The sequence below is a fragment of the Arvicola amphibius genome, chromosome 5, assembly GCF_903992535.2.
Source record: "Arvicola amphibius chromosome 5, mArvAmp1.2, whole genome shotgun sequence".
Lineage (NCBI taxonomy): Eukaryota > Metazoa > Chordata > Mammalia > Rodentia > Cricetidae > Arvicola > Arvicola amphibius.
The window spans coordinates 46,198,010-46,224,260 of NC_052051.1; the positions used below are offsets into that span (position 1 = coordinate 46,198,010).

General features: G+C 47.4%; 1 protein-coding gene and 1 pseudogene across 1 annotated transcript; both read right to left on the minus strand.

Annotated features, from left to right (window-relative positions):
- Positions 1–16,600: 16,600 nt before the first annotated feature.
- Positions 16,601–17,765, minus strand: LOC119815196 (annotated as a pseudogene).
- A 62-nt stretch (positions 17,766–17,827) lies between these two features.
- LOC119815197 (60S ribosomal protein L39-like) lies at positions 17,828–18,097 on the minus strand. The gene has a single exon (XM_038331372.2). It carries the CDS (start codon positions 18,095–18,097, stop codon positions 17,828–17,830), a length of 270 nt encoding a protein of 89 aa, XP_038187300.2.
- Between the last annotated feature and the right edge of the window lie 8,154 nt (positions 18,098–26,251).

Sequence of the window (26,251 nt, forward strand, 5' to 3'; positions counted from 1 at the left end):
AGAGGTTTCCTGCGAAGCCATCACCAAGTTGTTGTCGCGTTCTCCCGTGTCCACTCCGATCCTAACCGCATCTACAGAGTTCTTCCTCTCTGGCAACATGTCTCATTAGCATGGGGTTACTGGGCCAGCCAGCTTTTCCTCTTCGGAAACTTCCCGTCTGTTTACGCATGCTGCCCATCTTTTCTACCAGGTCCTTTGATCACTTTGCAATGACTTGCATTGCGTGTGCATGTATGCCATGTGCATACCTACCTAATGTAACATAGACCAGGAGTTTAAACTCAATAATAGATGGCTATTTATTGAGTATCACGAGCCAAGCGCTGAAACAATAATTTCAATCTTTTCAACCAGGGATTTAGGTGAGAAAATTGAGGCTCAGTAACTATAGGTTATTTGTCTGGCCAAAAGTGTCCCAGCCCTCTGGCAGACTAACCACAGAGCCTTTGTTATAATGGGCTCTCCTGGGCTGCTGGGCTGTTGCCAGCTGTTTGCTGTTCTGAAGACCTTCACTCAGCTCACCAATTTATCCACACCAAAGGATCCAGGTGGCTCATCCCCATGGTACCTCAGTGTGGCTTAAATTCAAGCACCTCCATTGCCTTCTAGCCCCCACCATCTGGCCCCATCTGCCACTCCCTTCCTCTCCCCAGAGCCTCTCCAGCAGGGTGCCAAGCTGGTCCCAGCCTTTGCCAGGAGGATGCCACACCAGTCTCCATGGCTTTCTGTCTCCTTGCTCTCCTCATCCCGCCTCCAGTCCCACTTCACTCTCATTCACGGGGCCTACTTCCTCATTTAACACATGCATGACGTGGTTGAGTGCCGGTCTTTCTACTCACCAGTTGCACGGCTTATATGAGCAACGTGTCTCTGTGTGTCTTTGTTTATTTGTGAAGCGGAACTAATGAGAGAGCGATCTCGGGAAGTCCACATGAAGACTCAGCAAGCTAGACCAAGGGTCAATATAGATCAGCTGTCTCAAGAAAGGCAGCTGTGACCCAGTGGTGGCAGGGACCCAACAGTTCTCTGGGATACCCCTTCCAGCTGAGATGCAAGAGGAATGTGAAAGGAATTCCTATGGTCAAAGCTAGAGATGGCCCAGACCCCAAGCTGGGCCTCCCTTTGCTTGCCTGCCTATTTAGCTGCTTGGCTGCTCGGGTCAGAGTCCAGCTGGCCAAGCTGTAGCATGATTTCCCCTGCCATGCCTCCCCTTGTCCCCATGCCAGCCACATTTGATCTTTGTCACCAGAGACAGGCTACAAATGATAGTCATGAGGGTTTGCCTGAATAAAGACAATTGCTTCCAAAGGAATGGAGTGCTCAGGAGGACAGACACCCAGACAGGCATACAGACAGACAGAACTCCATGCAACAACAGCTCCCACATTGTGCCCAGGATTTATTTCACGTATATTAATTGGTATGATTCCAGAATTGGAATTTGTGGGTCGTATGTAATCTCTGATCTAGTGCTTTATGTAACAACTTGATAAGGTAGTTTCTTTTAAAAACAATTATTCCCATTTTACTGATACAGAAGATAAGACAAAGAAGGTGTTAAATTTGTCCATGGTTATATCATGCCAGCGACAGACCTATATTATAACACAGGGAATCACACTACCTGGACAGAACATGTGTGATGACATATGCTCAGCTGTAGACATTTGGAAGTAGATGCTGTCCCCTGTTGGACATGAAGGCCTTTCTGTAGATGCACAAGGGTGGCAAGGATATCCACACTCACAGTGGGGGTGTCTAAGAGATCACTGTTTACCTCATGGGAGTCAGAACATAATAATTACATATACTTAGGCACATCTGCATTCAGAGGTAGACACACTCATGTGCACATGTTCTGAGACTGCTCCCACATATGCACAATCACATGGATTCAGCAGCAGCCCTGGAAGGACAGGTGCTCTTCTGCGATTCCTACCATGCCTGGTACCAAACATGTGTTCAGCTCAGGCTTTGTGACTTTCTGTCTGGGAAAAAGTCTATTCATCGATCCAAGAGCCCTGATTCAGGCAGATAGGCCCATGATGACTTCCTGTTCTAATCCCTGGGTCTTCCCAAAGAGTGTGCCTTCCAGCTTCAGTGGTCTCCTGGCTGTTGTGCCAACACATTAGGGATGTTCCCACCCAAGGCCTTTGTCCCTGCTTTTGCCTGGGTGAATCCATATGGCTTCTTCCTACACTTCTTTCAGGTATTTGCTTGACCACAGCTCCCCAGCAAGACTTCTTGGTCTCCCGGTGAAACAATAATCCTCCAGCGCTGCTCTTGCCCTTTCCTCCCCGGAACTCTGTTTCCGTCTCCGGAGCATCCTTCCCCGAGATTCCTCTAAGGTTTCTGTTTGCCGTTACTCTCCTCTGCTACAGTGCAAACTCCATGATGGTGGGTGGCTTGCTCACGTGGGTGTCTTCTGGGCCCAGGACAGGCCTGATGTGTGGCAGGAGTGATCGTCACTGTCACTAGGTACCCTTGCAGGCCTGTTGGGAGGTTTGAGAGAATCATCATGGGCACTTGAAGGGATGGAGGGAGCATTGTTATCTCGGAACTCTTTTTGAATATCACCAGATACCATGCAACTAGGTCTCTACTGGAAGAGTCTGCTGAAACACGGAGTGAATGAGTCCACAGCCAGCCGATGATTCAGCCCCATCTCTGGCTCAGTACTGTTTGCATGGGGTGTCTTTCCACATTGACATCTTTGAAGATACCACACCGCAGGAATGTCATGAGTATATTCTGGGCATCACTGAGGTCACCCTCCATTCATCCAACCAGCGCTAATAGAACACATACGGTGTGCCACTGTGCACAGCTGCAGTAATCTTTTTTTAAAAAAAAGATATAATACTCCATCACATAATATCTACCATTTTAGCTGTTTTTAAAATGGCCCATTCCCACTAAGTATATTTATACTGTTGTGCAGCCATTGTTACAGTCCATCTTCAGAACCTCCTTACCTTTTAAAACTGAATTTCTATATCCATTAAACACAGGCTCTCAGCCCCGTCAACCACCGTTTCTTCTGTTGCTATGGATTTGACTATTCTAGAAACCTCATGCAAATGGAAGCACACGGTATTTGTTCTTCTATGACTTGCTTATTCACTTAGTATAATGTACTCAAGGTCTATGTGTATTGTAACAGGGAAGAAATTCACTCTTTTTTGAGGTTGAATACCGTCCCACAAACATGTTTGCACAGGCTATGCTATCTGTTCCTTCATCAGTGGACTCAGGTTGCTTCCACAATTTGACTCCTAAGACCACTTGGCGATAAGGGCTCATGTATTCTAGGCTGGCCTCGAACTGAATTTCTGATCTTGCTGTCTCCACCTTCCAAGTGCTAGGATTATAGGCATCTTAGGTGATACAGGGGATCAAACACGGGCCTCATGAGTGATAGACAAGCACTCTACCAAGCACGTGTCACCCGAGCCCCAACAAATCTATTCTTGGGGTGCTGCTCTCGGTTGTTTTGGCCATGCACCCAGAGTCAGAGTGGCTGGGTCAGGTGCCATTTTCTGACTTAGTGTTTTATGCTGTGGCATCTGGGAGACTAGCTTTGCACAACATTCCTGACTGGCCTTGTGGAGCCTTTCAAGGTGATAGATAGAGGCCCACCTGCCTCTTTAATTATTCAGGACACTTCTGCTTTCATCCTTAATTCAGGCTCTCCCCAATTCTGAGAGTCATGTGGGAGGAAGCCTGTAATCTCCTCAGGTCAAGCAAAGACATTTGATTCATGGATGGAGGGTCGGGGTGGGGAGTGGAGAGTCTCTCAGCCAAGGTCACTGGCTGAGCTGAGCTGTGGTAGATGCTCCAGGACTGACTTAAATTCTGGACTTACCTTGGTCATGACCTTGGGGACGATGATGGCACTGTGACTATTCCTCATGTTTTTCTCCTAGTAGGCAGGGCTGAGCATCCATAGAAAGCAAGATCCTAAGCAGCTCTGTCCACCTGTGCCAAGCTATCAGTGGATAGGCAGCCTAGCCAGGCTGGAAACCCAGAGCATCTTGAGGATACCTAGAGAGTAAGGGGAGGTGGCACCCTCGCAAACTGCCTGCCATCTGGAAAATTGCTCAGTTTCCTGGCAACCATACATAAGCTTTGTCCGTGGCCACTCTGCACAAAGGCTGGGTGTCTCTAGATATGGATAAGAACCCTGGAGTTCTTTTGACTGTGCACCCTTTCACCCTTTCTGGGCCTCAAGTCCAGGAAGACGGGGGGGATTCTGACAGCTCCGAGAAGCTGTTTCACCTTACCAGGGCAGGCTCTGGTGAAGCCGCACATAATCTCATTTTGCTTTCATTTTTTGACTGGTGTAATTTTTGTGGGATGCGAGCCGGAGATTCTGCATCCCTGGGCTGGAGTGTCCCCAAGGGAGCAGACACGACCAGAGCTGAGTGAATCCTTGCTAGCTCACTTCTCCCTTGGCACAGGAAAAGTACTTAATGAATGTGGGTTGAGTGGCTACACAGAGGTGTCTGAGGGGCACAGGCACTCTGCTGATTATCTGTCCTCATGAATTACAACCATGCCACCCCCAATGACAGAGGATGAGACTGAGGCTTGGGAAGGTGGGACAAGGTGCCTGGGTTACACAGCTAGGAAGCAGTATGTGTGTGTGTACACCTTGCGTGTATGTGTATGTGTGTTGACATGTACCTGTGGGTATCCAGATGTTCTCTGTGTGTCTTGGAGTCTGTGTTTCTGGACACCTGAGCACCATGAGCATCTCCCCCTGCAGCTGCTGTGTGCCCACCTCTATTTCTGAGTATACATCCGTGTGTCTTTGTAAACCACTGTGACATCTTTAATGTGGGCCATCCTCTTGTCTCTGCGTATCCTGGACCTTGTGGGTCGACAGCCCAGCTCTGTTAGATCCCCAAGCCTTGTTTAATGACCCATTGTGTTTTCCTGTGTGTTGCAGATTCCCCCAACCCTCTTGCAGCCCCTTGACCTCCCAGATGTGCAGACCCTGAGCTCTTTCGGCACAGCATGAACTGGGGCAGAGGAGACACGGGCAGGCTCTATGTAGCCTAGGAACCCAAATTCCAATCCTAGGCTCCTGGTTTGGCTCCTGACTTAAAATTGCCAATCTTGTAAGGTAATGAGATGACTTTTTGGATAAAACACTTGCCACACAAGTATGAGGACCAGAATTTAGATTCCTAGATCCCACTCAAATGCCAGGCAGAATTGATAGCCCACCTGTCATCATAGCCCCTGGGAGGCAGAGATAATACGGAGAGTGAGCTCTCGGATCAGTGAGAGATCCTACCCCAGTGAATTAAGTGAGGACGGATCGAAAAGGAGACCAGACATCAAGGTCTGACCTTCACATGCATCTGCGTGTGCGCACGCGCGCGCGCGCACACACACACACACACACACACACACACGTATACACATACAAGAAAATCAACAACAAAAAATCATCAACCCCAGAATGAGCAACCAGAATATCTGTGCTGGGTTTGTTTCCATAGCAACACAAAAGCTGGCAGGTCTCTGGCTCATAAAACAGGTCATAAAGCAGGGAGATGGGTGGGGGTGCTGCTGGGCTTCGTGAGGAGTGCTGCCAGGTGGTGCTGGGGTCCTAGAGACTGTATTGGCTCTCTGGGAAAAAGGATACCTGTGCTGCCTCTACCCAGGTGTCGAGCAGTCTTGGGAGAGTTCCTCTGTCTCTCTGAGCCTCAGTTTCTCTCTCCAAGAATGCAAACAGAAATAGCTCCATAGTTCTGCCCCTCAGGTGTGATGCTGCCCGAATTGGATGAGTTCTCAGGGCCTCAGTGTCCCCGTTGGAGAGACCTGAGGAGAAGCAGCAATGTGTTTAAAGGCCAGGGTGGGTTGAGCGCTGAATGCAAACCCCTCTTTGTCTGTAAGCTGTGGAACCTTGAGAAAAGGTTAGAGTCTCAGGGCCAAGCTTGGCTGTGAAATGGAGACCAAAATGTCATAGGTTTTTAGTGAAAAATTAGCCCAAGTCTGTAGTACACTCAATATGGTGCCGGATCTGATGTCTGGGAGAGGTGTGTAGTCATAATAGCTATTAGCAATAACAGCGCTTCCTCTGTGCCAAGCGCTCACCTAAATGCTTCGTGCATAGCATTGATTTCACCCTTACAAGTAATTATTCCATTTGAAGATGAAGGCACGGTCAGGTCCAAAGCAGGCTTCGAAACTAGCAGCTGTGCTGCTGACAACATCCTGAATGGCAGTCAGGGCTCAGCTCAGTCTGACCAGGTAAACAGAACAGATTGCTAGTGGATAAACAAAACCCAAACTCAGCATTCCTCAGAAACCTGTGAATCGGGTTTCTTTTCACAGGATAAAGCCATTACTCCCCTTATCCATCCGCTGCAGGCAACTACCTCAGGCAAGGGTATCTAGTTTCCAGTGAACTCAAACAAGCCTGGAACAAACTGAAGTCCCCATGCTAGCTCCCAGACTGTTCTGTCGCACCTCCCTACCTGTCCCCTTAAAGCTGACAGTTCCTCCCCATGTTTTTACTGTTCTGTCTGCCCCCCTCCCCCAAGATAGCCCCAGCAGTGTGGGAGGCTACGCAAGTCTGCACCAAGCCAGATAGCACCTGCATTCTTTGATAGATGTCAACCAAGTTCATACCCTAAGGCTGTCAGGAAAGCTGTCAGCCATCAATACTTGTCCCCTGGTCATCCCACAGGAGGCAGATGGTGGGGGTATATAGGGACCAGACCTAAATTTCTCTCATAATGGCTCTTTCATTTGTTCATGCATTCCCTGACTTGAAGCTTATTTCCCTCAATCTGTCCACTCTCCCTGACCCCGTCCTGAACTAAGTGGCCCAGCTGATGACACTCTTACCTGACGGTCACATCCATCCTCCATCCAATCTATTCTCATACAATAGTCGGGAGACTTTCTTAAAAACACAAATTGGATCATGCTACCCCTTGAACACTCTTACAGCTTCTTATGTCATTCAGAATGAATGTAAGAATGCATGACCAGGAGAGCCACCCAGCCCCACGGCTACACACACACACACACACACACACACACACACACACACACACACCGTGTGATTACCACACACATGCACTAACATGCATGGACAAGTCTAAATTCACACACATTCGCATTCCTGTCAGCCTGAAATGAGAAGCACCACGGAACTTAGGACCCATTTGACCCTGAGTCTAGACCTCCCCTGGCCCAACAAGGTGCCCTTGATTCAGAAGCATCTTAACTTTGGCTGAGGACCACCAGGTACCCTTTCTACCCTTCTTTACCCCAGAATCTCTCCTACAGGAATCATGACAATGATCTGACCTGCGGATAACATTGGAAGGATGTGGAAGGGGAGAGGACCGTGAACTTGCAGTGTTTACTCCTAGTCTACTGGTGCAGGGTCGTCTTGGGCTCACCAAGTCCTCCACTGAAACCCCAGCTCTGTTGGGAGTCCTCATCTATCTGCCAAAGATGGGCTTCTCTTTCCTTTCACTGTGAACTAAGGTCCTGATGAGTGCTTTGTGGTCTCCTGTAGTCTTGTCTTCCTTTGTGAGTAATCCCTCTACTAAACCCTAATCAAATTGCCCGACGCAGGGCCAGCAGCTCCCGCAGTGCTTTGACTACCGCTGCTTTGAGCCCCAAGGTCCAGGTTTGAATTCTGATCAGGTCTCTCCCCTGGTGAAATCACAGCCCCTCACCAGGCCCCTGGATTTCTCTTGTACAGAGATTGGAGCAGAAATAGCATCCAGAAGAGGACATCTTTCAACTGCAGTGCAAACCAGTGGGTTCAGGAACTCAGTCATTTTTCTGTTAATTATTATGGTCCCCTCCCTGGAGCCTCACAGAGTCCCCAGCATGTATATGTCCTGAAAAAAAAATTTGCTGCAATTACAATGGAATAAACGAGCAGCAAAACAGCTGTAAACAATGACCAGGGGGCTTATCCACTTCACAAAAGGGCTGTACTTCAGCTGCAGAAAAAGCTTTTGTTTGGAAGTCCTCAGCCCTGACAAAGCAGGAGGGTGTGAATGTCTATATTTATTAAAACATATTTAGCTTCGATTTCTCTTTTCCACACATCCACTGCACCCGTGAGAGGCAGCAAAGGATGATGGAAGAACAATTTGACCTAGGTTCACTCCTAGCTCTGCTGCCCACTACTTTTTGGTCCTCAATTTTCTACTCAATAAAACAGGGGTAGTGATTTCTACCTTGTCAAGAGCCCCGCAAAGAAGTTTGAACCAATACACTGAGGGTCATCCATAGGGTTGGGCACAGCCCCAGAACGGAGACTGAACCACTTGGAAGGGCACTGTGGCTGGGACATCAGTCCCCTGAGGGGCTCAGGAGGCCCTGGGCTGGTAGCCTGCACTTTCCCTCCGACTGAACAGTGACATCAGACCAGCCGTTCCCAGCCTGTGGGTGGGCAGGCAAGTCTCAGTCTCTGGTTGTCCCAGTTTCTGCAGACAACAGGCAACTGTGCCTGAGCCGCCACATCATCCCCAGGTCTGCAGCTGCCATGGGGCATTCAGGCCTGCTGGGATTAGTAACTGGATCACAGCCCGAGAGCCAAGGCCCCAAATATAGGGCTGCCTGTGCCTACTGCAGAAGACCTTGGACCAGGGGCTCCACCTCCTCAGATCTTATGTCATAGACAGGGAAACTGAGGTCTCCAAAGGGAGATGGATTTTTCCACTGTTACTTAGTGAGAGAATGGAGATCAGACCTACATTCTCACTGCAAGGGCTCATTCATTCCCTGACTTGAGTTTATTTCCCTCAATCTGTCCACTCTCCCTGACCCACCCTGAACTACCTGTCCCAGCTAATGACACTCTTCCTACCTGATGGTACCACCATCCTCCATCCAATCTAGTTTCATACCACAGTGAAGGGGAGACTTTCTTTTTTAAAAATATTTATTTATTTATTTATTAAGTATACAATAGTCTGTCTGTGTGTATGCCTGAAGGCCAGAAGAGGGCACCAGACCTCATTGCAGATGGTTGTGAGCCACCATGTGGTTGCTGGGAATTGAACTCAGGACCTTTGGAAGAGCAGGCAATGCTCTTAATCACTGAGCCATCTCTCCAGCCCCCAGGAGACTTTCTTAAAATGCAAACTAGATCGTGTTACCTCTTGAATACTTACAGCCTCTGTGTCATCTGTAAAATTACATGTCCAAGAACCATCCAGTACCACAGACCCTTTTTTTTACATTGTGCTATACATACATACATATACATGATCGTGTGTTTACACATGCACACATTTGTATGTGATCACCACACACAAGTATGCACATGCATGGAAACATATGTCTATGTATACATATTCACACACATGTACACACAGAATACATGTAATCATGCACATCCATACAAGCTCATAAAATAGGCATATACATGTACACATTCATGGATACACATACATGCATGCAGTCATGTGCATATATGTACATAGACATACATATATACAAACTTCAATAATATGCTATGAACACATATATAGGCATAGATATGTTCCCTCACATGGATATACATAGTTTGGGACACACATGAATAAACACACACTCACATGCACACAACTAAGAACACACACATAGATGCATACATATACATACACACAGTAAGAACCTGATTATGTTGGCCTTTTTGCTGTCTCTGGGAGATGCTAGGGCCTATGTGTACAGATACACATATAAATATGCCACCCTTTGTGTGTGTGTGTGTGTGTGAGCACACGTGCATGTATGCATGAATGTGTGCATATGCCCCTGTTTTCATGTGTTTTTGTGTATATGATCATATGTGTGTGCTGTGTGTGTACATATAAGTGAACATATGTGCATTTTTTGTGTGTGCAAGTGCGTGCATATGCACAGGTGCCTACTTCTCTCCTGTCTCCGATTCTTGTATCTTTAACCTATAATGGCTCCATTTGTGCCCATTTTGTCCTGCTACTGACTCACCTGTTTATTTTCATGAAAATTAATTCATACTTGGGTACGATAACAAGTTGCTTCTTTTCAAAGACAATTTTTATTTTTAAACTTTAAAGGCTAAACCAAAACAAACAGACTATCAGATGGTGGCATCTGTGTTCCTAGTAAAGTTGAGGACTATCTTGAGCCGCTGAAACTGCCCTCAATACACATCTATTTCTCTGTCTTGGTAAGAGCTAAGAGCCCACTCCTGAGTGAGACAGTCTACGTGGCTTTTTGGATTGTGCCCGTCCTTGTCACCCCATTCCCCTCCCCCATTCACCATTTTCCCCAAGATAAATCAGCCAGGTCAGCCACCACATTTTGATGAAAAAAGAAACAAGTTATTCTTTTGACTGGACAAAGTCCGCCTTTCCAGGGGCCGAGGACCGGGGCAGTCAGGAGCATGTGGAATCGGTGCTGCAGGGGCCAAGACAAGGCTCGTTTTGTGTTCTGGAACAAAGATAAAGTGTCCTGGCAAGATGGGGCCAGGGCCTTTCCAGCGCCAGCTCTGGCAGACGGGATTGGCTGGCATTGGGACAACTCACCCTGTGTGACTGGATGGCCCAGCTTCCCACCACCTCCTCCCCTCTCGTAAGCAAACAATGGAGAACGGTGAGACAGTCATGAACGTAAGCTGTTCCCCTTCCTGGCCCCCTGGCGTGCCTGGACATGGGCATCCTCAGATCCTGCAGGCTGGGACTTGCCAGGTCAGGAGCCTTAATTCGCTTCTTCTATTGCCTCGGGAGAGGCAAAGCCGGTCTCCGCTCTAGGTCAGGTGACTTTGGACTGTCTGAGCCTCCGGCTGCCTTTGGAAAGAGCATAGCTGCAGGACAATTCCGGCTGTACAGATTCGGGGATGTGCAGCCTAATAACAGCGAGACACAGACTGGATGCAGAGAGGGCTCTCGGGCTTCAGGATGCCGCTTTTGCATCTGGTGTCTCCTCTGATTTTCTTTTTTTTTTTTTTTTTTTTTTTGGTTTTTCGAGACAGGGTTTCTCTGTAGCTTTGGAGCCTGTCCTGGAACTAGCTCTTGTAGACCAGGCTGGTCTCGAACTCACAGAGATCCGCCTGCCTCTGCCTCCCGAGTGCTGGGATTAAAGGCGTGCGCCACCACCGCCCGGCTTCTCCTCTGATTTTCAATGTCACCCCTGCGCAGGAAGCTAGGTGCTCATTCCTGCTGAGTTAGAAACTGACGCTCTGGGGAGGAAAGACACGGGTGAGGTGATGGTACAGGTCAACAATTGGGCAAGGTGGCAAGAAAATCTCCTTCATGTTTGAGAGTTAGCATCTGGGCCATACCTCTGGCCCTGTGTACTGCTATGCTGTCTGCAGAGAATGCCCCTCCCCCACCCCAGCTAAGAGACTTGGCCTTTTATGATAACCTAACCTAGAGCAGGAAGAAATTCACTTTTCACTGGGAAAACTTACATGCTGTTCATATTTTTTTCTATGTGGAAGTGTTTTTTGTTTGTTTGTTTGTTTGGTTTGGTTTGGTTTAGTTTTTTACTTTTGAGTTTTGAGTCAGGGTTACCCTGTGTAGCCCTGACTGTCCTGGAACTCACTCTGTAGACCAGGCTGGCCTCAAACTCAAGAGATCCACCTGCTTCTGCCTCCCGAGTGCTGGGATTGAAGGTGTGCGCCATCACTGCCCTATGTGGAAGATTTTCAAGTGGACATGCTTGATTATATGGCTTAGTAACTGGACAGCTCTTGTTGACACCTACTCTCCAGGTTGTCAGACACAGAGGAGCAAGACAGAAGAGGTCCTGGGCCTCCAGGAGCTGATATTCGGCCCAAAGCTCTGAGTTCTAGTTGCACAGCAGAATCATTTTGGGGGTAATGTTGACCTTTTTGATAGCTGTGTCTTGTGCTAGGGCCATGAGGCTTTAAGCACAGTGATTCTAGCAGACACCTTTGCTGGGAACTGCAGCATGAAGAAGCAAAGAAATGAATGACCACCTAGAAAAGAAAATTGGCCTAGGGAAGAGAATCCATAAAAAGAAATGGGGTTGCAGCAACATAGTTCAGCCCATGGGCCCACTGGTGAGGAGCTATAGCAGGAGGGACCCTGCTCCTGAATACACCATGGGAAATTAGGGAGTATGGGCCCAGGGCATGGGGAGAACAAGGACCAAAGCTGGGAAAGAGTGGGCTGGAGTGTGCCTACTAGTAAGGCGATTTATTGCTGGAAAGTCACAGGTGGACCAGAAGGCCCAGAGGGGGTCTATAGTTCCCCAAGGCCAGAAGGAGCTCACACTGCCCCAAGGTCCATTCTAGCTTTACACTGTAACCCAGATGGTAAGGAAGGCCTAGGCTGGTGTATTCAAAGGCTGATCCCCAGTACTCCTCCTACCCACCCTGCCCCCAAACCAGCCCCAGCTCACAGAAGCCTGGGGACGGGAATAATGAATAGGGAGAGAAGAAGGGAAGTCAGAGGCTTTAGAGAGTCTGTCGCTGCTATACAGATGGGTGTAGCTGACTGGGTCTTTGAGAGGGTCAGAACTAGGGAGTGCTCTGGCCTCACAACCATGGCATCCAGGGTCACACACTGTGGTGAATAGCCCGTAAGGAAGCCATGAGCTCTGAGCAAGGCTTGGATCCTGCAGCGCCTTGCCCAACACATATCCAGAGTCACCGACACTAAAGGGTACCTTAGAATAGTGTTTCAGCGAGTTGAGATAGAATTGTGTTCCGATAGCACAGACCTTGTTCTCTTTTTATTAGGAGTCTAAATGCTGTGTTCTGTGTGTTAAGAGTCTGCGCTCAGATGCTGGGTCATGCTATCTGTTAGAAGGTGGGTTGCCTTGGAGCTTTAGATGGGAATGTTGGTAAGAATTGTGTTTTAAAACGTTGAATTAAAACACAAATCTGTGTTCGCACATTCTGTTTGTAATAGGATTTTAGGGCATTATGCTAAAATATGTTATTGCATTGGAATGTAGTGTCGGTGTGTTTTGTTAGTATGGTGTGTGTAAACTTTAAAATCAAGAGGAAGCTCATGGAACTGTGGGAGTTTGGGAAGAACGATGCTCCAGCTTGAATGTCAGAGACAAGATCTGGGCTGAGTTTTGACAAAGGCTCCTCTAAACTTTGTCTTTGTGGACTAGATGTCCACACTATTCCAGCAGGGCTTGCTAGCCAGTGTTACCTGTAGGTTCTCTTCCCTTCTGCTGTATATCAGGCTCTGAGCATAAGATTCTCACTCTTTGTCTCCTGAGAAGGGGAGAGGGAGGCTCTTTACCACGGAGATGGATCTTACCTGGGAGCAACGGACTTTCTGGGAGTAAATAGCATCTTCATTGACAGAAAAAGGATGAGGATCAACTGACCAGGCGGAGAGAACTGCAGACCTCATGGGTGAGAGCCTGGGGGGCTGGAAGCCGGCTGCTCATGCCTGGTCTAGTCAGGATCCAAGCTCTCTCCCAACAGTCTTTGCAGCCTCCACTGCTGACTGCGCTGATGCTGAGCAATAGGAGGAGCTGTTGAATTCTGATCACTTAGGACCACACCCCAGGGCCCAGAGAGGTACTATAACTCTTGAGTTCTCCATTCCTGTGTGGGTCAGGCTCATTCAGAACAGGCTTGTTTGAGCAAAAATATCCTGGTCTTCCCCACACCAACTCACGCTGCTTCTCACTCACTGGAAACCAAAGCAAGGCACTCCCAGAGGCTCTGATGACAGGGCACCTCAGGTTTGCAGATTTCCAACAGCACAAGCAATCCCAAGACAACGAGGGAGCTGAAAGCACGGTCCGGTTAATGTCCATGAGATCTTGTCTTGATCAGTTTTGTAGTTATACCTGAATACTTGAGAAAATTTGTATACGATGAAGGCATAAGTCACAAACAATCCCACACCAGTTTGGAATTATGATTAATAGAATTGTTATTTATTTAAAGGGGAAAAACTTACAGATCACCATCCCAGCAAATGGCCCTCTGCGCAATCAGGAAGGGAGCCTAGTCGCCGGAAGCAGAGCTGGAAGCCAGAGAGCGAGTGGAGGGAAGTGGCCACTTTTTTAAAGAGAGAGAGAGACCACGCCCCAATGGGCTGGTATCTCAGCGGCAATTGGCTGAAGGAGCGGAAGGAGCTCCCGCAACAATACATAACTAATTTACACTAGGGTTCCAAAAGTGGGGGAAGGGCAGCATGTGAAACAAAACTCTGCTAGGTTTCTTGGGGGTGCTTGATGGTTCATCCATGGAGAAGAAAAGGAAGAAATGGGGTATGCCCGTTAGTTTTATGTCATCTTGACACAAGCCAGGGTCATCTGAGACAGGGAACCTCAACAGAGAAAACACCTCTGAAAGATCAGACTATAGACAAACCTAAAGGATATTTTCTTAATTAGTGTTTGATGGGGGAGAGCCCAGCCCATTGTGTGTGGTCCCACCTCTGAACAGGTAGCTCTGGGTTCCATAAGAAAGCAGGTCAAGCAAGCCATGGGGACAAAGGCAGCCAGCAGCACTACTTCATGGCCTCTGCATCAGCTCCTGCCTCCAGGTTCCTGCCCTGTTGACTTCTTGTTCTGACTTCCCCTAAATGGACTGTGACTCTCACATAGCCCCTGGATGGATTTGTAAGCTGGTAAACCAATTTCTCCCCAGGTTGCTTTGGTTATGGTGTTTCTACCTAGCAATAGTCACCCTAACTAAGACAGGCAATTTATGCGCAGAAGAGACAGAGCCAAGGAGGCCACTCTTTTTGTAATGATGCTCTAACAGAAACTAGCCCTTTCTTGTAGGAACTGCCCTAATCCCTTTAGGAAGCAGGGCCCAAACACCTCTTAGAGGCTCCATCACATCTCAGCATGTCACAATAGATAGGGACTAACCCATTAACCTGAACTTTGGTACAAACAGACCATAGCAGTGTTCTTGCGCAAGCCACTTCCTGCCAGACACGCACCTTTCACTGAATAATGATGTGATGTCTGTGGCCTCACTGAACTAGAGACACACCTGCACAATGTTTGGCTCAGTGCCTATCAACTGACAAGGACCCTGAGCCTAGAGAGCTTAAAGCTGTCCAGGCCTGGGTAGCCTCATCCCATGCTCTTCTATGTATTCTAGTCTTGGAGAATGAGATTCGTGCTTCGTGGTCATCCTACAGTAGAAGGAAAAATCTAAGGAGAAAGGAGCAGAATCCAGGCAGTTTTTCTGTGGGAACTGGGACCAGAAAGTATGAGGTTTTGTAAATCAACTATCCTGATACTTTTTCCTTAAATTTTATTTTTGAGATTATAATATAATTACAACATTTCTCCCTTCCCTTTTGTCCCTCCAAACCATCCCGATATGCCCCTCCCTGCTCTACTTCAATATACAGCCTCTTATTTTGTATATACATATACGTTCCCATATATAACCTGTTGAGTCCATATGATGTTACTTGTATGTATGTTTGCAGGGTTGACCATTTGGTACCGGACAACCTCTCTCAGCTTTCCTCCGTTGCCTATAGTTCTTGTGTCTGTTTGAGCCCTCGTGGGCTTTTCTCCTTCCACTTTGGCATGTCCATTGGTAACATCCTCGTTGGGTACACATTTGGGCAGTCATGTTGGTGAGACTTCATGGGTGTGTCTTCTGATATTACTAGGAGACACAGTCACATAGCAAACTCCATGATCTTCTGTCTTTTAGTCTTTCTGCTCCTCTTCTGCAATTTCCCTAGATCTTAGGTGCAAGAGTAAATGTTGTAGATGTAGCCACTGGAACTGGGCTCCATAACTATGCATTTTGATTGGTTGTGGATTTCTGTTGTCGCTCCATCTGTTACAAAGAGACTTTTACTTGTTAAAGGGTCAAGCCTACATTTATCTGTGGGTATAAGGACAAATGTTTATAGATTGTTGTTAGGGATACTGATACTTCTGAGGGCAGATGAGGACTTCAAAGTCAGACAGGAGGCTGGGCTTGGCTCTGGACCCAAGTAGCTTCATTGGCTGGTGTCTTACTTAGGTTTTTATCACTGTGATAAAGCCCTATGGCCAAAAGAAGCTTGGGGAGGAAGATTTATTTCACCTTACAGCTTCTAGTCCATCCTGAAGGGAAGTCAGGGCAGGAACTTGGAGGCCCAGACCAGTGGAACACAATTTGCTGATTCACTTTCACTGGCTTGCTCAATTTTTTTCTATACTGCAGGAACACCTGCCCAGGAACTGTACAGCCTACAGTGGGCCAGGTCTCTTTACATCAATCGCCAATCAAGAAACTGTCCCACTGACCAATCTGATGGGGGCGTTTTCTCAGTTGAGACTTCCTCTTCTCAGATGACTCTAGCTTGTGTCATGTTGACATAAACCCCAACCACAACTGGCTGGTCGCTTTCCAGTTCAGCAGCTCAGTTATCTTGTCTGTAAAATAAGGCCTAAAAGAGAACTCTTCTTCTTCTTCCTTTTTTCCTTGTGGGTCCAGTGAATTTTATTAATGATATTTAAGAGAGTAGGGCTCCCTAAATCCCTCCCATTTTTCTGGGGTCTGATATGGAAACTGTAGCAGAGAAGCTCAGTATTGGGGCTGAGGTGGGACAGGGACTCCTCAACAACCAAAGGCCTCTCTTTTGCTCTTGTGTCCTTGTTGGGGTGGATGGCCCAGTGCTCCTTACTCCTTGGAGACCATGAGGTCCTCCACCCTGTTTTTGTAGCCATATTCATTGTCATACCAGGAAATGAACTTTACAGAGTTGTCACTGAGAGCAATGCCAGCCCCAACATCAAAGGTGGAAGAGTGGGAGTCACTGGTGAAGCTGCTGGTGCCAACCTGGTCCTTGGTTTATCCCAGGATGCTCTTTAGTGGACCCTGGGATCCCTGCTTCACTACCTTCTTGATGTCTTCATACTTGGAAGCTTTCTCTAGGTGGCATGTCAGATCACAATGGATACATTGGAGGTAGGAACATGGAAAACCAAGACATTGAGCTTCCTGTTCAGCTTGGGAATGACCTTGCCCACAGCCTTGGCAGCACCAGTGGATGCAGGGATGATGTTCTGGGCAGCCCCACGGCCATCACATTATAGCTTCCCAGAGGGGGCATCCACAATCTTCTGAGTAGCAGTGATGTTGTCGACAGTGGTCATGTGTCCCTCCACAATGCCAAAGTTGTCATGGATGACCTTGGCCAAGGAGGCTAAGCAGTTGGTGGTGCAGGAAGCATTGCTGACAGTCTTGAGTGGGTTGTCATACTTCTCATGGTTCATACTTATAACAACCATGGGGGTATCAGTAGAAGGGGCAGAGATTATGACACTTTTGACCTCACCCTTCAAGTGGTCCCTAGCTTTCTCCATGGTGGTGAAGATACCAGAAGACTCCACAACATACTTGGCACCAGCATCACTACATTTGATATTGGTGGCATCTTGCTCCTGGAAGATGCCAATGAACTTCCCATTGATGACAAGCTTTCCATTCCCAGCCTTGACTGTACCATTGAACTTGCCATAAGTAGAGTCATACTGGAACATGGAGACCATGTAGTTGAGGTCAATAAAAGGGTAAGTGGTAGCAACAATATTCACTTTCCAGACGCGGTAGCAGTTCTGGTACCCAGGTGCCCAATATGGTCAAATCTGTTTACTCTGACTTCGCCTTCAAGTCTTGGGGACAAGGCTGGCACTTCATGAGAAGATATGGCTGTCTCTGAAACAGGGAGGAGTGGATAGCCTAAAAGAGATTTTTTTTAAAGTTCCTATATTTTATTACTGAACAAACTACTCCTCCAATTTAAACACGACCAAGTCTCCAGGTTGAAAATGTTGAACTCCATCTGATAGAACTGATCGAGGACCACAATTCAGTATAAACTCTGTCTTGCCACTGCGTGAATCCTTACAGACCCAGCTTTGTTCTCCTCCAGTGTCTTCTCTTGGAGTTGAACCTGATTTTGTTACCAGTTTTCATCCTAATCCACTGAGGAACAGGATGATTTGCTCTTTTGGCCAGGAATTGCTTGATTCTGAAAGTCTTGTGAGAAGACACGGCGAGAAGCCGAGTCAGGTGTATGGTGCACATGGCGCAGGAAAGGGGAGGAGGAGGTCCTGACTGGAAGAACAGGATTCGAGAACCTCTTTTTAAAGATATTTTATTCATTACTATCATTTTGCTTATCCATGTTCACGGCACGTGGTGGGGGTGGGGCACTTGTGTGTCATGGTATGCGTGTGCCTGTCAAAAGACAAATCTTAGGAGTCAGTTGACTCTTTTCGCTGTGGTTCCCCAGACTACCATTCAGATTTGCAGGCTTGTAGGCAAGTTATTTTACCTGCTTAGTCATCTTGATGGCCTGACAGTTTTATTTTAACTCCATAGGGCCACCATGGGAGTAAAATTGTCATTTTGTATAACATGAATACAGATAAGGCTGTCATTGGCCTTATGAGTCAGAGGGCAGAGGACCGAGCACCATTGAAAGTGGGCAGTGACAAGGGAAGTGGATGGAGAGGTGTGACAGAGGAATCATAGAGTATGGGGAGCATCCTAAAGAAAGACATGTGACAGGCAGGGTAATGGAGAGTCTGTCTGAATGCTCGCTTTGCGGTTAGCTTGCTGTGTGACCTTCAGTTGGTACCCTACCTGTCCGGGTTTCAGTGTCCTCCTAGGAAACACCAGCTCCAATTGCAAAGCTTTTTAGAGCTTCCAGGTTCCCCTTATGTGTATTCACAAACCTTGGAATGCTTGGCTGGGGAAGCTAAATCTACCTGTCTAAGAACCCTTGTTCTTTCTTGTCTCCATGATTGGAGGATGGATAGCAAAGAACAGATGCTCAGTTCCTGAATGGGACATCCAGGCACTTAGCTCCCTAAGGATGACCAGTAACAATCCGCAGAACTTACCTCTTGGTCACTTGCTGGGGACGGTGGGAATTGAGCAAACACGTATAATAAGTCTCGGGGCTGCATCTAAGAAGGGAGTGAGCCACACAGCGTTTCTGCCCTCAGGACTCACATTCAAAGGGTGAGCGCTGCCATTTGCGGCATGTATATGTAAAAGTCTCACATCTTCTCAGCATATTGACATTTCAAAAATAAATATATAATGTTCCTCTGTGTCTCTCTTAAAGTCACAATTGATTTAAAGGGCATATTATATGACAGTATAATCACCCCAGATTTCTCTCGGTCGCCCTTTACATGAAATACCTTTTCCATCACTTCACTTTCGTTCTCTGCATCTTGTTGGATCCGAGAAAAATCTCTCTTAGACACCAGAGAGCTGAATTTTATCCTAATTCAATCCATTCATCAGTTTATGCCTTTGTGTATGTATGATGTGTATGCATGTGTGTTTTTGTGTGCGTGCACATGTGTGCTCACCGTGGTGTTTGTATGGGAATCAGAGGATAGCCTCGGGTGTCAGTCCTCACCCCCCACCATCCCCTTGTTTAAGGGAGTGTTCTTCTTGTGTTGTCTGGTACTGTGTACACCAGGCTGATCAGCCCCTTGAGTTTCCTGAGGATCTCTGGTCTGCACCTCTGTCTTGCCACAGGACTGGGATGACAGAACACACCACTGCCTGGCTTTATGTGGATCCTAGGATTTTCACCAAGTCCTGGTGTTTGTGTGGCAATTGTTCTACCCACTGAGCCATTTCCCCAGCTCAGTGTGTGTATGCCTTTTGATTGGAAAGCTTATCCATTTACATTTAGCTAAGTTACTGATACTTACTTTTGCCATTTTGTTACTTGTTCCATGTCTTCTAGTATTTTGCCCTCCATTCCCTCCTCTACCACTTTCTTCTGTAATTAACTGGGTTTTTTGTAGTTTTGTTTTTATTTCTTTCTCATTTTTCTTTTGTGTATTTTGATACTTTTTTTTCCAGAACACTCCTCCGCTACTCCCCGACCCCCGCTTTTTAATGTTATAGTTGTGTTCTCTGAGACAAGGTCTCACCCTATAGATTTGCTGGCTTGAAACTTTCCAGGTAGACCAGGTTAGCCTAGACTTTGCAGTGATCCTACTGTCTTTCTCTGCGAGCTGGGGTTACTGATGCTTATCACCATGCCCGGCAATGATGCACACATTCTTTTTAAAACAAGTGTGAACTGGGGATCTTTACTTAGTTTGGAGCCAAGATTATTCTTTCTTAAAAAACAAAGCCGACTCCAGCTGTGTGCCCTGCTTGCTTTCTGCCAAGTGGCAGTGTTACTGGTGGTGCCTAGGGCTGCCCCACGGTCTTTTAGTTTTCTTTGATAGATGACATATTGATCCTAATCAAAGATACTATTTTTCTCTCCTTGATTTCTGAGGAACTTTCAGGATGTAATTAATGTTTCCACTTAGAGTCTCATGAAGCTTTCCATAGCTGTGTCTCGCTGTTTGGGACACAGCAACACCTGTTTCATATTCTCACCAGTTAGCATCTCCTAGTTTTGTATCTTTGTCTTTCCAAGGCATTGAATTTATGGTAGTAGCTATTACCCTCACACATCTTAGATTTTAGTCAGTAGTCGCAAAGTTATTCAAGTAAAATAGCGATGCTGACAATCACCAAACGGCGGCTAATAGGACTCTAAAGCTTCTCTGTTTACCTCCAAAACCCGATATTCAACAGTGGAGCAAAGTAACAACAAATAAGCCTCCTCCTCAGAAGAAAAAAAAACCTCCCTACTGACCAAGCTAAACTTACAAGAAATGCCTTCACAACTGCTACTTTCCAGGAGTTGAAAACAGTTATTGTAGACCAAAGCTATAAAGGTTCAAGTTAATATTTCAATGAAAATTCCTAGGAGGCCTTCGCAGTCTGTCAAAATGAGAGGAGTTGATTTGGTCACATCATTGAATTATTTTATAGAAAACCTCAGGTTCCGCCGTGTTCTCTCTGAGAAACATAATGTTTCAGTGGCCACACACGGCCATGTAAGTGTGGCCCAGACTCTCCATAAACTAATGTGTGCTTTTATAACAACAACATAGTTAGCAGTCACATATTCATTCTTTTAAATTAAAACAGCCTCATAAAGACAAACTACCTATGATGGAAAATATTTATTATTATTTTTTTAAGGTTATAGTATAATTACATCATTTTTCCTTCCCTTCCTTCCCTCTAAACCCCCTCTCTCTAACCCCCTTGCTCTCTTTCAATTCCTGCCCTTTTTCTTTAATTACTGTTACATATATATGCATATGCGCACATATACATATCTTAATATATAAATGCAATCTGATCAATCTGTATATATATATATATATATATATATATATTTGTTTTTCAGGCTGATCATTGGTCTTGGATAAACAATGCTGTACTCCTCCCTGAGGAAGACTATTTCTCCTACTTTCAACATTCCTTAGTTGCAGGCAGTTCTTTGTCTAAGGCTGAGGTTTCGTGATCTCTCTGTCTTCCATGTTAGCATATCTATAGGTGACATCCTTGCCCAGGTCTTATTTCGGTAGCCATGTTGGTGAGCCACCCCACACTGAACATACCTGATCTCACCTGTTTATAAAATATGTTCTACCCATGCTTATAAACAGCTGTAGTTTTATGACCTGCCAGACTGCAGATATTTCTTCATGATCTTCACAGGGATTACACATACCCCGACTTCTTAAACTGTAAGCGTCACCCCATGTGAGATCTTACAGCTGAATGTGGGAGGCGGGACAAATCTGGCAACAGCAAAAGGTTACTGAATGCGTAACAACGAGCCATCCATCAAAACCAAATGTGGAAGGAATCTGAAGTTTCAGGTAGTGTTCGCCCATGTTGCATGGAACTTCATGGAAGCTTTGGTTCTGAACATACATGTGCATTTCATACTGCACGTGCAGTATGAAACATACTGCACATGCAGAGTAGCACTGAAGTCCCCAGCTTCTGCCCAGGGTCACAGATGGCTTATTATATATGCCTTCCACAGTCTGGCCACAAGCATCTGTGGTCGATTGTGTGTCCTGCTCCTGTTTCTTTAACAGAGCCTGTGGGTAGTCTCCGCTTGAGAGAGATCAGAGTCAAAATAAACAGAGAGTAACATGCAAGTGGCATCGCAACATGCTGGCGTGTTGCGAGTAAGGTTTGTAGGAAGAAAACCAAGAGCAGGACAGCTACCTCGTCTAGTCCAATACAGCAGCTGCACTAGGGAAACATTGGAGCTGAGCCCAACAGAGGCCAGAGAACTTCTACTGTTTTGAAAGCGGCTGTTCCTTAACTGGATGTGTACTTGGTTGCTATAAACCTTAGTTGTTATCCAGAGCTTTGCATCTATTCATCCTGCTCCTGGGTGTGTTAGTTTGATGTTTTTATGGAAGAATGAGACCTTGGAGTTTTTCTAGTTTGCAAAAGCAAACTGGCATTGGCAACACGCTAGAAATGCATTGATGTGGACAACATACTGGCGCGGTGTTCGTGGAGGGAGGTGCTAGAGATGAGATCCAAAAAGACCACAGGGGAGGAGTGGCTTTTAAGCCACAGAGAAAAGAAGGAAGAGAAGCCGGGAGAGGAACAAGAGCTTGGAGTAGAAAATCTGGTTTGTCTTGAGTCCTGTTGTAAGGGAGGCGGAGAAGATGGAGCCGCGCCAGGACCGGCAGTTTAGCCCCCATTTGTTGAGGGTAGGAACTCATGAAGGGTATGAGGAGACTTTGTCGCTTTGTTCGAAAGGGACAAGGTTGCTGTCCTGATGAAGCCTAGAGCTGAAGCAAATAGACCAAGGAACAGACTACGTAGATACCTGGGCAAGCGATATAGCCAGAGTGTCGGAATCAGGGGCAGCCTTTGGCAAAAATTAAGAGGCTGAGCGTTTAATAGCAACAGATTGGCAGATCGCTGACGACTTTAGGAAGAGAGCCAAGAGAAGGCCTGGCTGAGGAAACCAAGTCTGGCCGGGAGAAAGGAAAATGCTCTGGCTTCACGGGCTCCCTCCCTCCTGGGAAAGGAGATACGTTGTTTCTCTGGGCTTGGCTGAGACAGTATCTTTGAGGTCTATACTTTTCAAATGGAAACCCTTGAGAAAAAGCGAGAAAGCTGGGGCACAAGGGAGGAATGTGAGCATGTACTTGTTCCTCCGTCCTGCGGTGAGTCAGTTCCCTCTCATGCTGAAGTGTCAGCATTTTTGGTGTGTCTGAAGGATAGGCAGAGAATTCCAGAGTCAAGCTTATCTGGCCAGTGTCCCGACCCCACTGGCTCACACTGTGAGGTCCTGTAGGCCGCTGCTCTTCTCTGAACCTGTTTTCTCATCTGTCCCACAAAGGTGACAATAGTCCTGAACCCCTGGTAAGGATGAGCTACACAAAGTGCTCCGCAGGGTTGCTGTTCATTGTAAATGCTCCCTATTGACATTCCTAACGATATTATGATTATTGCGATAGCTCTACTCTTTTCTTTGCTTTTCCATTTTTATTGATTTGGGGGGGGGGGAATTTCACACAATGCACCCCAGTCCCGCTCATCTCCTAGTTCCTCCATGCCCACGACTCACTCTGGTAGTGCCCCCCCCCACACCGAAGGGCTAAAAACGAATAAAAATAAACAAAAAAAAAAAAGAAAGAAAGAAAAAGAAAGGAAGGAAGGAAGGAAGGAAGAAAGAAAGAAAGAAAGAAAGAAAGAAGAAAGAAAGAAAGACTTCTCACCTCCCACTACCCCCCCCCCCCCAGCCCCCTGCCATTCAGCTTAGCTGCACTGGGAGCTGCTGTGGGTCGTGCAGTAGATCCTTTTGTCCTAACATCATTACATGCAAATGATCATTGTGTGCTGAGGTGGTCAGTTCAAGCTGCTAGGACCACTCCTCTCAGGTGAGGGGTGGAACGGGCTCTCCCAGGCCCATGGTGAGGGGTGGGGACGAGCAAATGTGGAGAGCCAGCTTTCTTTTTAGCAGCGGGACCAGCTTTCCCAAGCAGGAATCTTCAGGGTCCATTATCCCAGGTCTGGGGAGTTTCAGGGCAGGCTCTCCTGTGTGTGTGTGGAACAGGTCACTCTGGGCCATTGAGGGGTGGGGCCAGCTCAGCAGAGCCTCGTACTTCAACACATGTTTTGCATGGCCCCCTGTGGTAACGTGGGCAGCAGACATCTACACATGCCCTAACTGTTGCAGGACCGCAGACCCAGAGGTGGTCACTGGCAGCAGTTTGAAGCTGGATGTTACCATGGCCCCAGGTGGCAGCGCAGGTGTCTCAGATCCAGATGTGGCCAGCAGCAGTGTGGTCCCTGGTCTCCAACCTAGCTCCAGGTGGTGGTTCAGGTCTCAGGCCGTCATTTGGCCCAATGGCAATGAGAGCCACAGACCTCAACACAGACTCTGGCTGTGGCAGGGCCACCAACTCAGAAATGGTCCCAAACCCAGAAATGGCCCCAAGCTACAGCTCAGGTATGGTTATCAATATGGCCCTGGGTGGCAGTGCTGGCCGCGCTGATTGAGGACACCAAGATGGCCTCAGGTGTGAGCCTGGGCATCTGCACTGCCTTTGGTGGTAACCAGAGTCTTGGACATTGATGCAGACCCTGGCTTTAGAGGGGCCACAGATACAGACATGGCCCTAGGCAGCAGTTCAGGCCCTGACAACACCATGGTCATAGGTAGCAGCCCAAACCACTGAGGTTGGCATGATCCGGCAGCAACATGTCCTTCAGACCCCAAAATGGCTACAGGTGGTGGTCTAGAGGCAGAGGTGGGTGTTAGTGGCAACGTGGATCATGAACATCACCATAGGGCCAGGTTGCCCTAGAACTCTGGACCTACACATGGTCGTGGGTGACATCCCTGGCCTGGATGTCACTATGGCCCCAGGAGTTTGCACAGGCAGCTCAGATCTGTATTTCCCCAGCTGCAAGGTGACCCTCGGAAAACAGCGTGACCCCAGGTGGCAGCCAAGATCTCTGGCATGTGCCTGGCCTTTGGTGGTACGAGGAGCCATGGATATTAACACAGACCGTGGCTGAAGCCAGGTCACAGACCCAGACATGGCCCCAGGCTGCAGCTCAGCCTGGGTGTTGCCATGGCCTTGGGTTGCTATGCAGAGTACTCAGATCTGCACAGTTATGGCCGCCTCCTGACCTTCGGAAACCAACATGGACTCAGATTTCGGTCCAGACCCAGGTTTCTGCACTGTCTTCCATGAAAACAAGAACCCTGGACATCAACCCAGTCCTGGGCTATGGTAGGACCATGAACCTAGACACGGCCCTCAGCTGCAGCCCGGGCCTAGAAGTCTCCATGGCTCAGGGTCATAGCTCTACTTTTAAACAAAGGATCCTGTACTTGGCTTGAGACACCTTAAGAGCCCCAGACTCTAGCTTGGTCCCGTGTCCAAGAATATCCTTCTTAGATCCCTTCTTCCTCTTCACTCCTTCTAAGTCCTCCAGTTCACCTGTTCCCAGGCTCTGAAGGCTGTCCTAAGACAAAATTCAATGCCAGGGGTGAAAGGGAAGGATGGCAACAGGAAAAACCAGGGGAGCTGGCGCTCACACTTCATAGGCAGATGACAATGTCCTTAAGGTTGGTTTGGAGTTGCATGCGCCATGGCGACAGGAACTTTGCAGTGCTCAGAGTCTGATTATAAGCTGCTGACCTCAGGGCATGGGAGGAGAGTGTCCCTGGGTTCCCCATCCCCCTGCCAGGAGTGGGGCAGGAACAGAGGCCACCATTCTGAAGGTTCTGTCAGAAAGCACACGGTGGTAGGTTACTGGTTACCACCTAAGCCAAGCCCTTGATCTGCATGTTTGAGGAAACCCTTTGTTCCTTTCAAATCTCTATTCTCTCAGCTGGCTGGTACAGTGACTGGAACAGTCAGGGGTTTTTTTTTTCTTTTTTTTTCTCTTTCTTCCTTTTCTCTTTGGATTTTTTTAAAAAATAACTGGTTTGTGAGTTCAGACAGAATTGGGTTCCAGGCTTGGTGCAGGGCCAGGGACTTCTGCATCTTTTAACCCCTTCAAAGGCCCTGGAAAGAGGAAAACCCTGAAGACTATTGGGGGTGGGGGAGGAGGTACAGAGGTGCCCTCTAGCTCAGGGTCTATCATGGTGAGATTAACAGCATAGTGAACAGGTGTGCACAACCTGTGATCAGGCAAGGGTTTAACAGACACAGGTAGTGAATGATTTCACCATCTACAATAAAATAGGGAAAATAGTTTTTTGAGTATACTGCTGGAGGGCAGCAGTCTGAGGTACAATTAGAGTCCTGCCTATCACACAATGTTGGGGGGCAGTGTGTCCATTTTAGAGAAGCACTTTCAGTTAGGATGGGTGTCTTGTGCGCAATTGCCTAGCATGTCATTCACAACATGTAAGGGCATATAGCTCAGATTGGCCGATGTACAATC

Bases quoted from the DNA above. Each gene is read 5' to 3' on its own strand.
- LOC119815197 (XM_038331372.2), bottom strand. From the start codon at position 18,097: ATGATAGTAATGAATAAAATATCTTTAAAAAGAGGTTCTCGAATCCTG.